A 17,475-nucleotide genomic window follows, 5' to 3' on the forward strand; every position below is an offset into this window, starting at 1 on the left:
GGTGATTGTTTATTTGTTTAAAAATATGTCTCAATATTTTTACACAGTTTCTGGTGATTCCACCTTCTGCCACCGGAGTCGCAGTTTCTCCTCTCTGCCATAAATGTGTGTGTGCATGGGCCAGAGTTTCCGTTTCCCATCGAGTTTGTTTTTTATAGATCCCAAACCTTGTATAGACAGTGGTATATGATGCCTTCTTAAGTGGGTACACAAGCTTTAAAAAAAAAAGTGGCCCCTGGCCACATGTATAGTGTAGAGCAGGGGTAGGGAACCTATGGCTCGCGAGCCAGGTGTGGCTCTTTTGATGATTGCATCTGGCTCGCAGATTTCGGCTTTTCAGATAAAACATAAAATATTATCACTTGTTTTAATCCATCCATCGATTTTGGAAGTGGAGGAAACGCAAGTGAATGACATAAATGCAGCACCGTTCTATTCCCTGGCTTTGGATGAGTCAACAGACGTAAGTCATTTGTCGCAGTTCAGTGTGATTGCAAGATATGCTGCTGGTGACACACTGCGCGAAGAAAGTCTTGCTGTTCTGCCAATAAAAGGGTCCACAAGAACCAGAAGTCGCATTAATGGTGAGTATTATAACAACATTATTTAAAAGAATAAATTCAGAGGCTTATTATACTCACATTTAGTTAAATTCAGTCTTAAAATATATTATATGGCTCTCACTGAAATAAATTTGCAAATATTTTGCTTTCATGGCTCTCTGAGTCAAAAAGGTTCCCGACCCCTGGTGTAGAGTCTAGTAGAGCTGCTCTGTAGTGAGACAGTTTCCTACTGTAGAGACATGTGGCATATCTCAGTGTGGGGGGAGAAGGGAGTGGTGAGTGGAAAGTTGACTGTCTGCTGTCTAAACACACACATACCACCACACCACACTCAAACATGCGAGCACGAGCGCTAATGCAACGTGGAGTAAACCGTGTCATAGCTACTTGCAAACATGAAACGCTGTCATTGTGTTTTCATGCCGGCATTCCTGTGAGTGGAAGTGGGTGTTAGTGTGCATTGTAATATCTGTCGTACTGTTGAGTGCTGGAGAAAAGAACTCCTGAGCTTCTGAGCCTCGCTGAGCAAACTCATACTGTGTATTTATGAAGGGATGGAAACCTATATATTTAAAGACCATAAAGAAACTGCCTTGACCGCTTTTGTGGAATCTGGGCATCACACACATGTGAAACACAAACATGTTGTAAACTGCTTCCGTATCACAGTGACTTATCACCTCATCTGCCTCCACAGAAGGCTTGGAGGGTGTTGGGGTATTAATAGAAGTGAAGCTCTGAGCAGATGGAACTTATTAACTGCTGCATTGAATGGCAAATCTTTATGTATCTGTCATATTAATATGATTCAACCTTTTATCCATGCTACTTTGGCCAACTGTAAAGGTTTATATAGACATTGTGGTCATATACAGTATTTGACTTAGACTTTTGACTGACTGAAAGCACTGATTGTTGTTTTCCATGAGTTCTAGGAAACATTATTCGGAACATACACATTCCCAGACAAATGGACTGGCGTTATCGCTCCTTTACATGATGCTATCATTTTGAAAAGCCAGCTTTTGGAGCAGTTGGTGAAGTTTTGACAGCAGCCGTGTTCGACATGGCACTCACCTGCCAGGATATTGAGCAGAAATCCATCACGATGATAATATCATCTATGGATATTATTGTTCTTAGCTTGCAACTGTTGTACTGCTGACTCATTTGGTTAGTTTACCTATCGGTAAATCAAAACAAATAACATCAGACACCACAGTCAGTTTCTGAACTCACTATTGGGGCAGCAGTGGATCAACAACTTCATTGTGATGGGTTTTTTGAGTCAGTTTTTTACAGAGCGAAAACAAATGTGCATTTTCAGTTGAGAACGGGTGTCTAACAGTAAGCAACATAATCTAAGACTAATCTAAGAATCAAAGACTCCATGAGCCTTTTGTTAAGTGGCTATAATGTTATGTCATGTGTATAATGTGTCTTTGTGTCCCCGCTGGCAGCCATGTCTCAAGCTGGTTCCCTGGCACAGAGGATGTGAACAGAGAAGTCAATGAATGTGTCTATATCACTTTAGACATGCTAAAGATCCATAAGTAAGGGAATTAATGCTATGTTTTCGTAAAGGTGCAGCACTTTTCCACCCCACAGCACTACTTTTTCCTCGTGACTGACCTGGGTAATGTACAATGAAATTGCATTATTGAATTCTTTTTGTCAAAACTGGCTTACTCAGGTTGGGCTGCATGGTGCATTCCTGCTCTGCAGCGTCACATTCTAGTTGCTCACGTTGACCGGTTAAAATACCACAGGCAGAGTACACTCTCTAGATATCGGAGGATTTTAACACATCTGAAAGTGCTCTACCAGCAGTCTGCTACACTCTGCTTCTTTCCTGCATGTCAACAGGTCATGCTTCTATTTTTAGGCAGCAGGAACAGCTGACACCAGACATATATAGCAGTCTCTATGCATTTATATTTGGAAGTTGTCAGAATAAATCCTTAGAAATAAGGTTTGCGACAGCTGGAAATTCACAGATCAACAGTGATCAATACTGAAATCACTCAGTTGAGGGAGCCACGGTGAAACGCAACTCAGTGTAGAATTATGAGAGAGGAAACCAGAGCAGGAAGAAGGAGTTGAGGAACTGGGAGTGTGTGTGAATGTCCTCCCACTCTGTGATTTACATGGTCACTCCCTCTGTATGTCACTGGGTGTGTTTTGGGTTCTAGTGAATCAGACCCAAGAGACACGGAGCTGAACTCACTGCCTTTTTCCTTTCAAAACTAAAGACACAAGTAAGTAAATACAAGGGAAAGAGGGAAAACTCAAAAGTTAATGGTAAACATTTGGTTTGTTTTAGTGAGAAATTGTTGTGAATACTTTGTTTGATCATTTACTTCTGTTCTTTAACTGTGCATTTAGTTTGAAGACTCTTGGAAACTTTTAGCAGAACTATAGCCTTAACTTGTAATGTTTGACTGTATGTGTGTCACAGGGTTCTGGGATTCCACGCCTCCCGCTCTCCCTGTCGCTGTCAAAGTCGTGCCCTCAGCCCCCGGCAAACAGGAACAGGGAGGTTGGGGGGGGGGTCACACCAGAGACACATTGAGCTTTATAGCGAAAGTGTGCCCTCTACCCTACGGTGCCACACTCCTCCACCTTTCTTTCATCAGGAGACAATACACTGCTCCATCGACCCACTGTTTCTCCAGACTCCTCTTCACATGCTATCCACTCCAGTAGTAACCCACACAATGCGAGGGAATCGTTTGTGAGTCCCCTGACCACCCCCAAAGGGTGACCCACAAGGTCAAACTGAACGGTAAAGCACGGACCCCACCCCCTCGCCCCCCTCCCCCGCACTTGATGCCACGCCGGCGCCCTGCCCCACCCCCACCTGGACCTCCACTAGCCACCACCAGACACAAGAGTATGCCAGAAGCTCCAGCTGTGGCTGCTAGGAAAGAGCAGCCACCTGCAAGACGTCCAGCACCTGCTCGACCACAAATGGGTGCCAAGCACGGCAGCTTTACCAACGGTGCCAGCTCACCAATGCCTGTGCCTTCAAACCCACCACCCCCAAGGCCTAAAAAGCCCGATCTCGAAGCCCATCGCTGCCACATTGCACTGGAGGATGAGACCATCGCCAGAGCCCTGTCTCGTGCCAGGCTGCCACCGTGCCAGTCTCCGTCTGCTGCCCCTGCTAATGGGCAGATAGCTATGAGCCCATCTAGTCCTAACAAGAGGGGACGCCACCGGCTCAGTGACATGAGCTCATCGTCCTCCTCTGACTCACTGGAATACTCCAATTCTCCTGAATTCTCTCTGGGCCTGGCCCCGAGTCCATCTGCACACCTTAACCATCAAGACCCAGTGGAAGACAGCAGTGAGGAGGAAGAGGATGGGGAAGAAGACGAAGAGGAGGACTATGGGGTCGGCCTGGAGACTGATCTTGAGATGCGCCTACGTACATCCTTCAAATCACGGAGACGGAGGAGGGTTGGTGTGAGTCTTAGTGGAGGGTCCTTTATTCTCCCCAGGGCCTTGAAGAGACGCTTCCACAAGGTGAGCGGCATGCTGAGCTCCTTCATGACCCCAGAGAGACGGGTGGTGAAAAGAATTGCTGAGCTGTCCAGGAACAAAAGCTCATACTTCGGTTCCCTCGTTCAGGACTACATCAGCTTTGTTCAGGAGAACCAAGGCTGTCACACATCAGGGATGGATTTTCTCCAGACTCTCAGGCAGTTTATGACACAGATGAAGGCGTACCTGCGCCAGAGCTCTGAACTGGGCCCACCTATAGAATCGCTCATACCCGAAGATCAGATCGGTAAGCCTACGCCTCATGAGGCTTTGTTGTTGTGTGTCCTGACTTTGTGAAACATCTGCTCGTCCACACACGGGCATGTGTGTGTGATGTGTTAGTCATACACCGTCTCTGACAGCAATCGCTTCCCTACAAGTTTTCATTCCAGAGAAATATGACCACATCAGGTTCTTCAGTGACTCAGTTCACTTAGGCTTGCCATTCTTTTGGAAGTCAGATGTACTTGTTTTCTACATTAGTCTGCTTTATTATCGGTGTTTAGTTACAAAAATGCCATTGTGCTGTGTCCCATTGAGTTATTCTTGGCGTCTGCAACAGGTAACATAGGCTCAAAGTGCCCTTGATTCTCAAACGGAACAAAAGTTTTTTTAACCGGGCCTGAGACTTGAACACACCACCACACGATCTTGTTGCATTTGGTTGCGTTTTTGAGGTCACAAATGTAAAAATAACAGAAGATTATAGACGAGGAGACATAGACGCAGTACCATGAAAGGGCTTTCAATGAGATCATTGTAGACGAGAACATTTGCATTAATATCTAAGCTTGTCATTGCACACATCTCACATCCCTATGTTTGGAGACAGAGAAGTGATTCACTCTGGTTGAGCGAGCAAACCACAGAATCTTTGAAACACTAGATACATCACATGTGGATCATGTGAAAGGGATTTGTTTTGTTGTGTAGGAAAATAATTGTATTTCACTCCAACTGGAGCCATTATCAGTGGTCCAACTGTAAAAATGAGAAGCCCATAATCAAAGGCATTAGGTCCAGTTGTAAACCTTTCCTATATATACTTTTCATGACATAATCACAGGCAATGAGTTAAAATGCCTGTTTCAGTTTTACATTTTAGACACAGAGGAGAAAACGTGGTGTAAAAAGTTGTGTTAGTGACTCTATAATGTATATGTAGAGTATTGGGGAAATGGCTGGGTGTTTATTTAGGTGTGTCTGTGCAACCCACAAATTCCAAGCATTAATTTTCCCCTGGAAAACCAAAACCAAACTTGAGACTTGTGTGCAGCAGGGTAGACAGCCTGATGTCAGAGACTGAGATGGGTCTGTGGCTGAAAATGTGACATTCGGAAAAAGAAATGTGTCAATATATCGATTCACTTTGACTCTGAGCTAGACATTTATAGTATTGGTACTGTAGGGACTGGAATACAACATTGATGTTTGTGAAAAAGGGGGGTTTATGACTCACAGTATATGCATCCTGACTAAAGCTGTGGCTCGACAAGAACAAACAAGGAGCAGGAAGACACAGGAGAGATTTCTGGGTCAGAAGATTCCCCAAATGTGTGAAAACATGTATCATACCATCTCCTACAGTTTATTGCATTCGGAGGAAGCCCACGCTCAAAAACATTGCTCAACATACAAAAGAAAAGCATTTCTGGTAGGAATCAGGAAGTGTGTGTATATATATGTGCCTGCTTTTTTATGCTTCATCAGATTGTCTGTAATACCCCCTTTTTGGGCCTCTGATTCACGACTGTGTTATTTGTCTTATCGGCACTGTATCATTAAGGGTCCTCCTTTGACCCACAACACAGTTGAGAATGGACACTTGTCTGTGCTGTAGCTCCAGTTCCAGTGTTGTTTCTACGGAATCACCACAAAGGCACAGATTTAGTGTTTTCCCCTAGCTCATTGCATTAGCATGACATAAACAGCCGAGGCGTGGGACGCTTGTGCGACATGAACGGTTGTGTCAGCATTGCCCGAGGACAGTGAGACACAGTTGTGCGTGTGCCACAATGCTGGACATAGTTGGGGGTAGGCAGGAAATTGTTTGAAGCCTATGGACGTAGGTCTGAGGTACAGACGTAGCCATTGTAGGAACTAAGTGCTATGTCTGAATGCATCTCAGTTAAATAAATGGTTAGTTTATCAAAGAGCGTTGCGTTTGAGTGGGATCCTCTTTGGTAAAATACCAGAGACTGTCATGGTGAGACACAACCAGTCTTAACCCGTAGAACACAGAACATTTCAGCTGCTTTTTTCACAGGGTATACGATTGTGACATAATAGAGCATATAACATCCTTTTTTTCAGCACAAACCAGGCAATCTGACCAACTATATAAACACACCTGAGCAAAAAGTACTCAAAATGTTTAAAATCGGATTGAATTTGTGAAATTTGGAAATATGTCACAGCTCAAAGCTCTATTTTGTGACCTCTGCACAGTTATTGCTCCTTTAAATCACTAAAATGTGAACACATAAGAAGACGTAAAAACCCTGCATTTCCAAGCCTGAATATGTGACCTATAAGCACACACCCCCAGGATGTCCATATAAGGAGTGTATTATTCCCACAGCAAATGACCCTGGGTGCAACTGTGGCACAGATCCGTGCTGCATGAGCACTAAGGGTTAAAACCTTTAGCCTTATTGTAAATATGTAATATACCTGATTAAACCTGACATTTAAATCTTTGAATGTCAAACCGGGGTTATTTATTTATTCCGTGTTTCTAGTTGGTGCAATACAAGAAAAAGAAAAGAGAGAATGTTGTATAGGGACGTGAGTAACTAATGTTTTCAATGTCCATTCAGAACATTCAGAAAATACGCAGCTTTGTCCTTTAAATGACCCATTTTACCTTTACTTTAAGGAAAACATTCAAAGAAAACTTGGATTCTGTGTGGCCACTTTCATTTTAGACTAAAGAAACACATCATGGTCAGCTGACTTGATACATGTAGGTTCTTCAGTAATAATATGTCTGCACGACAAAAAGGAATCGTCTGGATTTTACGAAACACACACACAGTGCAGTTTAACGTTTGTTAATATAATTTCATTTTCTTCCTGTGTGTGTGTGTGTGTGTGTGTGTGTGTGTGTGTGTGTGTGTGTGTGTGTGTGTGTGTGTGTGTGTGTGTGTGTGTGTGTGTGTGTGTGTGTGTGTGTGTGTGTGTGTGTGTGTGTGTGCGTGTGCGTGTGTGTCTCATACAGACCGGGTTCTGGAGAAGGCCATGCACAAATGTGTCCTGAAGCCTCTGAAGACCATGATTGAGGTGGTTCTACATGACTTTCAGGTCAGGAATTGTTTCATGGTTATCATTGCTATTACATCAGGAGTTTTTTTTTGCCAGAAAACAGTGATCGCTGCACAGATGGCTGTGTTGGTACACGTCTAATAATCACACTGAACATTTCATTACCTGATGAATAATCACACATGCACGCTCTGTCTGCATAAAACAGATTTTTTTTTGGTCACTTTCAATGTGTTTACGTTGTTAAGTGAATGAACAAATCATAGCAGGAGTTGGATCAGATTTTTTGTGATAATCTAAAAGATCTGATGTTATACGCGTTACCACATGCCTCGGGTTACCATCAGTGACTGGCTTCCTGCAAACTGAAGCAGTGAGTAATGAGCTGTTGTTATTTGCACAGGAATGCAGATTGCTAATATTAACAAATAGCTAGCTCCCAGCACAATATACAGTAGACTCCAACAGAAATCGTCAGTGTGCATCTTCTTCACGAGTAGAATACCACTGAGGATTCTAAACACCAAAGACACAAAATAATGGACTTGAATTTACTGGTGGAAGCAGCAGTGGATCATCAGTTCCTGTGATTGTCTCTGGACTTTGGTGTAAAAGTGAACGGTTTACAAAAACTACAGTTTCCACTTGGAGAATGCTGACTAACAGCAAGATCGGAATCAGAATACTTAATTAATCCCCGGGGGGAAATTGTGTTTGTTCCAGATGCTCCGTGAAAAGTAGGACAGAAATATAGCAAGCGTGGAAACAAGAGCTGAAGATACATATAAAAATAAAACAGTAAAATAGGCAATGAAATGTAATGAAATAAAATATACAATAATAAAGTAGACAATCTGGAAATGTATACAATATACAGTGAAACAGTTAGCGTAAGATGAAGCAATGATCATATAGCCACAGATATCATATCATGCACTTAAACTGGCATTGGTGTTCTGAGTGTTTTTGTGCCCGCAGGCAGTCAGGTTTTTAATGAGAGTGAGGCTCTGTGTCTCAAACAGGTTCCAGGTGTAGTCAGCACTGACTGTGTCAGCAACCGCAGAAAGACATGGTCTGTTCACTCTTAAAAACATTACATTTTAAGAGGGAACAATAGCACTTAGTACTACCTTAAATCTTTCAGAGATTTTGCTATTTGGCTGACGGCTGTAGATTCAAGTTTGAAGTACAGCTATGATTTACTTTTGGAGGGAAAGTGAAACGGCATAGTTCCTAGAATGATCCTTTGTCCCTCTTTGTGTTTCTCTCTCTCCCTCAGGTGAGGAGTGGAGCTTGGCAGCAGCTTAGAGACAACCTGGCCTTGGCTAAGACGAAGAGGCCACAGGAGCTGGGCGTGGATCGGGTTCCTCCTCCTGACTCTGTGGCTATAGAGAAGATCCGCCTCAAGTTCCTAAAAATGAGTATGATGTACTCCCCAGAGAAGAAGGTGTCTCTGCTGCTGCGTGTGTGCAAGCTCATCTACACCATCATGCAGGATCACTCAGGTATTGTGTGAGACTAAAACTCCTTCACAGTGTAGTCTGTACCTCATACATGACTGTTGCTTTTCCATTATTGTTGCTGCATCTGTAAACGAGTCAGAACCTGACCAGCACACACCCCTGCCTCTGCTTCCTTCCAGGGAGGATGTATGGTGCAGATGACTTCCTGCCAGTGTTGACTTACGTGCTGGCTCAGTGTGACATGCCTCAGCTGGACACAGAGATAGAGTACATGATGGAGCTGTTGGACCCATCTCTGCTTCAAGGAGAGGGTAGGTGGCGTAGATTTGCCCAGTGTACAACATCACCATACCTACCATACTGCCCTGTACTCCTTTGTTTCTTTGTGGATTGCAGGTAGTTTAGAATGCACACACACACACACACACACACACACACTCGCATTGTACAATCATACCAGTCAAGACATAAGAATGAGACGTTAACCCTCACAGATCTGTGCCGCAGGTTAATTGGGAATAATCTACAACTCCTTATATGGACATTCCGGCTTTAAAAATGTGTTTCTTTCGTCTTCTTATGTGTTGTTGAGTCAAAGTTATGATTCATTTAATATCACATTTTAGTAGTTTCTTTTTGTTCATAAAAACGGGCCAAGTGAACGTTGACGTTCACTGACGTATTTCCACATTTCACAAATTTTAAACATTGTGAGCACTTTTTGCTGAAATGTGAAAATGTGGTAATATATATAATGATATAAGACATTCTGCATTCTTATAGCCTGTATAAACTGTACGTTTAAACATAGTCATGGAAAAAAAGCAGCCAAAATGCACTGTGATGTAAGGGTTAAGCAGCATTAAAAGACAAATGTCTCATTATTGCAACCGTGGTTCTCACAGTGTATCCTGAGTTCTTTAGTGTTCGTGCTGTTAGGTGTGAGGTTATTGTCCATCAGCCTGTTTATTTCCTCACAGTATTGGCTTTCCTTGTTGTCAGCCTCACCACTGTTGTTGGATGTATTGAAATACAGTCAAACGTGTCTCGTGAATACAGCATTGAACCTAGAACACAGCCCTGTGGTGCCCCACTGATGAGAGTCTGAAGACTGGCAGAGTGGTCGGAACCAAGACTGGTCTGGACTCTCAAAATGTTTCATGATATTGGGGGTCAGTTCTACTGGTTTGTAATCATTATTATGTTACTCTGTTTGGGCACTGGTATAATGATGGCAGGTGGTTACAGTAGCAGATTAAAGAAGAAATATAAAGAACAGTATGAATGAAACCTGTGGATTTTGTTTTGTACAGTATTCTTACTGCTAGAGGAATAGTATAGAGTGGAATAGATTTGTAGGGAATTAAGATTGCAGCTTCTTGAACTCAATGCTATAAAGAAGAAGGAAAATAAAATGTATAAATATGAGAAAAAGACATATAGAAGTATAAAACAAGTTACCAGTGACATAGAGTGGCAAACATAGTCTTAACATATCATGGGCATAAGAAGATCTGTTTTATTTGTTTTTTTCGTGGTGTAAGCCTCAGTAAGCGTGAGACTGTGGCGTGTGCACACTGGAATCTGTGCACATCAAAGCATCGCCATCATTTGTCTTCTGAGCTCATGTGAACTCAGTTGTGTTTTCCAGGAAGCTTCATTGAGTCATTCATCTCGACACAGAGATGGGAAGGAAAGCCCTTTTGCGAGTGGAAGGAAATTCCACTCTGTGTTTGATATGAGAGCAACACGCTCAGAGCAGAGGCAGAACCTTTTCAGAGTCCGCGTCAGCCTGTCTGGTATGTTAGCTCAAGTGGACGTGGTTTACCTCGTGTGAACTTAACAAATACCTGAAACAACACATACGGAGAACACATTTCTACCTGACATTTATGGAAAACTGTGATTACGTTTTGAATGTGACTGAGTAGTGTCACTTGCTTTCATGTGTAGAAAATTGGCCACGTGTAGCTCATTCTTCTACCTCTCCTTTCTACCTCAGGAGGCTACTACCTGACCAGCTCCTATGGAGCCATGGCGCTCATCAAGAACTTCCAGGAGGAGCAGGCAGCCCGGGTGCTGAGCTCTGAGACGAGGAACACTCTACACCAGTGGCACTGTCGGCGCACTGCCCAGCGTTCAACGCCAACTGTGGATGACTTTCAGGTATCACGCCTGACTTGAGCCCATCTTGAACATTCAGGCAGTGAGTCAAAGTCACACCAATAACAGTGCATACAGCATCAGACAGTTGCATGGAAGGCATATGTACAGCTTTCTACCATCACAGCTAACTTTATTTTTTAGCACAAAGCTCCCTCTTGTGGAGCATATTCCAACTGCATGTGAATTCTCTCTTCGACTGGACAGTAACTGTCCGTCTGTTCTGCCTGCTTGTTTTGATTCAGTGATGATTTCTTTGAAACCTTTCTATCATTTCTGCCCAGTTGTAACACAGGGCATGTTGTGTCTCTTTACAGAACTATCTCCGTGTAGCTTTGCAGGAAGTTGACACAGGCTGCACAGCCAAAACCTTGCTTGTCCACCCTTACACCACCACAGAAGAGGTCTGCTCCCTCTGTACTTACAAATTCACAATTCCCGACCCTGAGAACTATGCACTGTTTCTGGTCACTGAGGACACCAGCCAGCAGCTGGCCCCAGACACGCATCCTCAGAGTATCAAAGCCAAACTCCATAGCAAGCCCCTAGCACAAGTCTTTCATTTTGTCTACAAGAGGAAGCCTAACTGTGACCTCCCTGCACCTGCAATCACACTTCAAGGACATCAGAAAAAGAAACCTGCATTATAGCTGTGTTTGATACTGAAAAAATTCAAAATCAGTCCGATATCACTGCGGTACCGGCCAGTATATCTCAACCAATATCGATTCTTACAGTGGGGGCCTGTCCGTGGGTTGTTCTACAGCGCCTGCTACGGGGTGTGTTTGTTTATGTCTTCAACACACAGAGGAATCCTTTCATTTTAACTGATATAACCCATTTCACACAAAAACTGCTGATACAGCTAACACCTGTAAACAGAGCAACAACAAACTAAACTATAAGTTACTCACAATAATCCACCAGTCAAAAAATATCATAGAATAAAGTTTGCAAACATGTAATCTGCACACAACTATGACGAGAGAAACTCTACTTTCCTTTAGTCTGAGGTTTTTGTTCAGAAACAATAATAGATCTGAGGGAAAAAATTCAAAAACTTCTATATTTAACAAACAAAATTTCTACCTTATGTTACAGAGAGTGATATTGTAACATAACATAACATAACTCATAACAAGTAATATGTAACAGCTTGTCCAACACTGTCTACGGCTCTGAATGCAGAAAAGTCAAAGTAAAGTCATTAAAGTAGCACATTTTATTAGTATTTATTAGTATTGTTTGAATGTCTGAACACAGTTTAGAGTCAACCAGTCTGCTAAAATAAAATAAATTATAACCCATTACTTATCACCATAACCATACTGTGTGCGAGTTACCTGGACACTCATTAGAAATGACTCGGCCAGCGTCCTCTGTCTCTGTGGCCCCGTCTTTCACTGGGATTAGATTAGATTAGACTCGTCCACTTTACATTTTTTCTCTTTCTCATGCAGTTTAATGCGTTTAGAGAGATTAGTTGTGTTGCCACAGAACTGAACAATTTATGCCAACTTTAGAACTGATGCTCTTGACTTCACTGAGTCACGTGACTTCACTGAGAGCGAAGCAGGAGGGAGGAACAGTGAGAGAGTCAGAGAGAGTCGCTCTTCTCCCCAGACTGTCCAAGGAAAAAGAACGATTTACTGAATGTAGAGAAGAGAACATTAAACATAAGTATCGATCTCATCGTGCTAGTATCAATTGATACTGATACCGCTTTTGGTATCAAGAGTATCAATATTTTATGGTAGCCTGGAAGTGCAAACCATTATTGCAAAATGTGAAACACTTTTACAAATCCCAAAACAAATGAACAAAAAACATAAATCTGACAGTATGATATGAATATCAACGTTTATGGTCCTGCACAAGCACGCTGTAAAGATATTTACAAATAATGGAACGAGTCACACCGAATAAGCGCCCTTGTACGTCGAAGAGCGGGCAGTACCAGAAAGCAGTGTGGAGAATACTAACATTATGCCTTCATAGATTTACAACAAACTCCTCTGCATATACTTGACACCTGAAAAGCTCTCTGAGGAACAGCAGTGGAGACGTTCGTACGAGCAATCTGAGCAATTTGGTATAAATATTAAGAAGAGAGAAAAACATTATTGAGGTTTTTGTTTTGCCCTCAACAACTACGTTATTCTGTGAATCTGGTAAGTGACTGGCGTTTTTCCCATGGCGATGAGCTTTGTGTTAATTGTGTGATTTGACCATGGCAGTTTGATGAAGGTATTGGTCTGAAATAGCAGTGATACGTTGATATGTGTGGGTCATTTAATGCTCCCTGTAGCGGTGAGTTTTGAATGTTGGAGGCCTCTGTGGCGTTAGAGCGGTGTTTGGGATTGTGCATGTCGACACTGTGAAGGCTGTCTGTGCTCTGATGATGATGGAGAGAAATATTTATATCTGTGTATGTCTGGATTTGGCTTTTATATTGAGTGACTAGTAAGATGAAAATCACAGGTGCAGCTGTATCTCAAAGCTCCCCAGTAAAAGATGAAGCCCCCAGGACCACCAATTAAAGTGCTGCCCCTGGAAAGGCATTGTACCAACACACATTTCTTATGCAAAGATAACGAAAGATGCGAAACTCACAATTCCCAAAACACATTTCACGGATGCTGTTCAGCTGCTTATTGGACGTTTTTCTCTTCATAATCTTATATAGCACCACTTCCTTTCAACCTGGCTTTCAAAATAAGAGCCACTGACTTTGGCCTTTTTTACTACTTCTTATATCAAACTTTTGCCCCAATGTTCACTATATTAGTTAATTCTATAAAATAAAATAAATGTTTAACATCACTCCACAAGCCTTGTCTTGGAAGTTTTAAATATGATCTCTTACTGTCAAAAAAAGAAAAAGAAGAGTAAAAGCAAAAAATAAAATAATTATCACTTCCGGGTCACTTGCAGCATTTGGTACATTCCCTTTCTATAAGGACTGTAGTTTTGTGAATTTGTTTTGGGATTTCTAAAAGTGTCTTATGTTTTGTTCATTTGTTTTCAAAAATGTAAATGGGCTCTTGGTTAGAAATGGTTACGTTTAAAGTTTAGTAGAACAATTTCCTGACTCAGAAACTGTCATATATTCAGAACTCTGACCTCTGGCTTCTGACAACACCTTCATCTCATGTCAACTACTTGAAATACACTTGTCCTGTGTTTGATGTGGTCAGATCATGTGATGAGCTGATTTTTTGGGTTTTTCTGCATGTGCTATTTTATGTTTGAAGTTCTTTGGGTTGTTGGACATGTATATCAGAGAGTAACGTATTTTATCTCCCTAACGTTTTGCCCTAACTGCTGTTATTTGACGTGTTATTTGATTTGAACATACTGTTTGCGAACTCAATGTTAAACAATAGTTTAAAATGTAAAATGTACTATATATGAGAGTTCTAATAAATATTTTTTACTTTTTTTTGCAATTGCTGGTCAATTGGAGCCTTTTATTTCTCTGCAGAGATATTTTTATATTCAAATGTTCTTTTTTCATCACTTAAATGACAACCATTTGTATTCTGATACAATTATTTCTGTACTGGACTCATATTTAATTAACACTGTTAATTATACAAAGCTCCATGCAGACTGTGGAAATGTATAAAATTCTCTACAAACAAAACTTCTTGACTCAAGTGTTATTGATTAGGAAAGTGTATAATCTTTTAAAGAGTAAGATGTTAAATCAGGCTGCAGGGTGTCACGGGAGCCCCCAGGCTTTCTGTTTTTCTTCCGCATTTTGTGATAAAACACTTCAATAAGTTTGCCTCATTTTCCTATCGTTTTATTTTGAAAACCGGAAGTTGGTCAACGCTGTCGTAAGGTAGCGCTGACTTTCCCAGACACCTCCGTGTATTTACCATAAAGTGTGCAATACGGGCGCACTTGAAAGGTTGGAGCGGCTGCCTTGACTCCGCAAACACGACAGACGGCTGCTTTGACCGCAGTAACGAGGGTGCGTGAGAAATATGAGCCGCTGGCATCATTCGCCAGAGATTCGCCTGCCGCCGCCGCCGCTGCCGCTCTGTCCGCGGAGCGCGTCGTGAGGTGTGGCTCGGAAACTCTACGGGGAAGCTGTCAGCCGAGACGACACGCCGAAGAGGAGCCGGGCTGCTGGAAGACATGTCCACCTCTGTTAGGCCCCAGGGCGGCCCTCGCCCACCCGCCGTGCCGCCGCCATACATGTCGGATCTGCCGGACCTGTCGGATCCGCCGGACCTCAGCCACCTCACTGAGGAGGAGAGGAAGATTATTCTGGCAGTGATGGACAGGCAGAAGGAAGAAGAGGAGAAAGAACAAGCAATGTTAAAGTAAGTGCATATTTCTTTGAAATGTTGTCGTGGAAAACACTCAGCAGTGGCCGGTTGTTGATGAGCCAGTGTCAGTTATTGTGATAGTCTCACACCCATCACATCCTACAACCCATCTCCTCCCCGCTGACACCTGAAGATCAGGGCGTGCTGTGATGTCAGGTGCTTTCCCCCAAAGCCACCAACATAAAGACAGAACGTTTAGTAGTGGACAGGTCTGTGAGGATGGGCTGTGACCTGGTGGTGGGGAAGCATTATCCATTCTTCACCCACTCGTTTTCATCAATAGGTTCGGCACACGAACTTTGACATTTTCTGGAGACAAAACATCAGAGCCGGTCAGTGGTGAAGTGTCTGATCCTTGGAGGGAGAGGAGGATGGGGTGTGGCTGGGAGTCTTATCAGGCCTAAACAGGACAGATACACACACACCAGCTGTGCAGGTGCATATTACGACATTTTAGGGCCAATACAAAGCCAAGCTTGGGGGCCTTGTCATACTGAATTTTCATTAATTGCCGTCATCATGAATAAACAACGTGAGTGGAAGCAAGGTTCTGGCAGAGCTTGTCTTGTATCACTACAAAACACATTTCAGAGACACAAATTATTAACAGTATAATGGTCCAGCTGCACTACAAACAAGATGATCCTGATAGAATATGATGCTTTTCTAAAAGATCTAAAAGTATGTCATTCAAATGAGCTCAACCTCACGTAGCTCAGGAGATAACGTCTGTGTAAAAAAAATCACATGGGCAACCTTTATTAATGCGGGAAATAGATGCATACACACCTGTAAAATGTGTGTTATTGTAAGTTGTGGTGGTACTGTGATGGTGGATTAAGTTCAACCTTGTTTTCATTTAAACGAGTTGTCCTGCATACAGTCTACAAAGAGGAAAACCTACGTCTACCATGACTTTAGCTAATACTCAACAATTCCCAGCATTTATGAAAAGTTTTTTCCCCCCAAACAGATGTTGTAGTATAATTAAGAGGAGACGAACAGAGTGTGTCGTTATCTTCAAGACACTACACTGTGTTGTGGTGAAGATATTAGACATTTGCTTTGCCAGTGTTGCAGCTGTCTCACAGCAGAGGACAGCTTGTGTAGAAGAAAACGAGGGTTGTAGCTAATTGTCCACCTTACTCTGGGAGGAAGAATCCACGTCTGTTGTGTGACAAAAACAAAACTAACAATATTATAGCATCACTCGGAATGCACCGATACCACTTTTTTTCTGACTGAATAAAAGAACAGTTACTCAAATATTAGTACTGTGTACAGCAGACATGTCCAAACTCTGGCCCGCGAGCCAATCAAGGCCCTCAGTCAGATTTTGTACGGCCCGTAGCTTTGGTTTTATAATGTTTTATTTATGGCCTGGGACGGAGTAGGACAGAAAATCCCTACGTCCCAAAAAAACAACTTTTCAGTAGCGGGTGGGCAATATAATATTCATGATGATAATAGACAGAATTTTAAAGTAAAAGTGCTTGTTTTGATATAAAATGATGTACACTTCACAAAAAACCCATATTATTTATGATGCACAAAAACAGTGAAATAAATAGAAAACTAAGCAAATAATTATAACTGTAATTAAAACAGCTTAAATATATGTGATTTAATGTATCAATGTATCTCTACATAATGTGTATAACATACAGACATTTACTTCAATGAAAGGCAGCATTAAAAGTAATCTAGGGTTAATATTAATTCAAAAACACCAAATATAACAGGATAACATTGGAAGAAGGATCATTTTACTGAATTGTGAGCTCTTACTCTTTTCATTTTTCAACATAGGCTTTTGCTTGTTGTGGAGAATTTTTACAATTTGATATATGTACTTTTATGTGGATCAAGGGTCTGAACCGTGATAAATATTCTGTATAGTTTATCAATGACCTGAGTGGTAAGTAAGCCTATGTGAGCCACGTTAAAGCAAATACTGTGAAACTAAGCTGTAAGAATCAGCATTGTTGGATTTCAGATAGATGCATTGGGCGATACAGAAATGCCAGTGCACTGGTGCTCGATCAATCAGGAAGGATTTGAACTCTGATGACTTGAAACTGGAGAGTCCCATAACATCCAGAGCTCTATAATCAGACTTGACCTCACTATCTGCAC

General features: G+C 42.1%; 2 protein-coding genes across 6 annotated transcripts in view; both read left to right on the forward strand.

Moving 5' to 3' along the window:
- Nucleotides 1–3,357: 3,357 nt before the first annotated feature.
- On the forward strand, nucleotides 3,358–13,518 carry rin2b (Ras and Rab interactor 2b). Its single transcript, XM_044027722.1, has 7 exons — nucleotides 3,358–4,091; nucleotides 4,197–4,356; nucleotides 7,330–7,412; nucleotides 8,653–8,878; nucleotides 9,016–9,147; nucleotides 10,839–11,002; nucleotides 11,317–13,518. The coding sequence occupies exons 1-7, from the start codon at nucleotides 3,393–3,395 to the stop codon at nucleotides 11,647–11,649; spliced, it is 1,797 nt and encodes a 598-aa protein (XP_043883657.1). The 5' UTR covers nucleotides 3,358–3,392; the 3' UTR covers nucleotides 11,650–13,518.
- A 1,313-nt stretch (nucleotides 13,519–14,831) lies between these two features.
- The window catches only part of LOC122770698 (regulating synaptic membrane exocytosis protein 1-like), a 31,831-nt gene continuing 29,187 nt past the window's right edge, over nucleotides 14,832–17,475 (forward strand). For 3 of the 5 annotated variants that reach the window (XM_044027721.1, XM_044027713.1, XM_044027714.1), the window contains exon 1: nucleotides 14,841–15,333. In XM_044027721.1, coding sequence (XP_043883656.1) covers nucleotides 15,146–15,333 — 188 coding nt within the window. In that variant the 5' untranslated portion in view covers nucleotides 14,841–15,145. Of the gene's footprint in view, nucleotides 15,334–17,475 lie in introns of all 5 variants that reach the window. The other 2 variants (XM_044027718.1, XM_044027715.1) reach the window with 2 other exon arrangements.

The sequence above is a fragment of the Solea senegalensis genome, linkage group LG6 (genome assembly GCF_019176455.1).
Source record: "Solea senegalensis isolate Sse05_10M linkage group LG6, IFAPA_SoseM_1, whole genome shotgun sequence".
Lineage (NCBI taxonomy): Eukaryota > Metazoa > Chordata > Actinopteri > Pleuronectiformes > Soleidae > Solea > Solea senegalensis.

Bases quoted from the DNA above. Each gene is read 5' to 3' on its own strand.
- rin2b (XM_044027722.1), top strand. From the start codon at position 3,393: ATGCCACGCCGGCGCCCTGCCCCACCCCCACCTGGACCTCCACTAGCC. The intron at 4,357-7,329 runs GTAAGCCTACGC...TGTCTCATACAG, and splicing joins CATACCCGAAGATCAGATCG to ACCGGGTTCTGGAGAAGGCC. The intron at 7,413-8,652 runs GTCAGGAATTGT...TCTCTCCCTCAG, and splicing joins TGGTTCTACATGACTTTCAG to GTGAGGAGTGGAGCTTGGCA.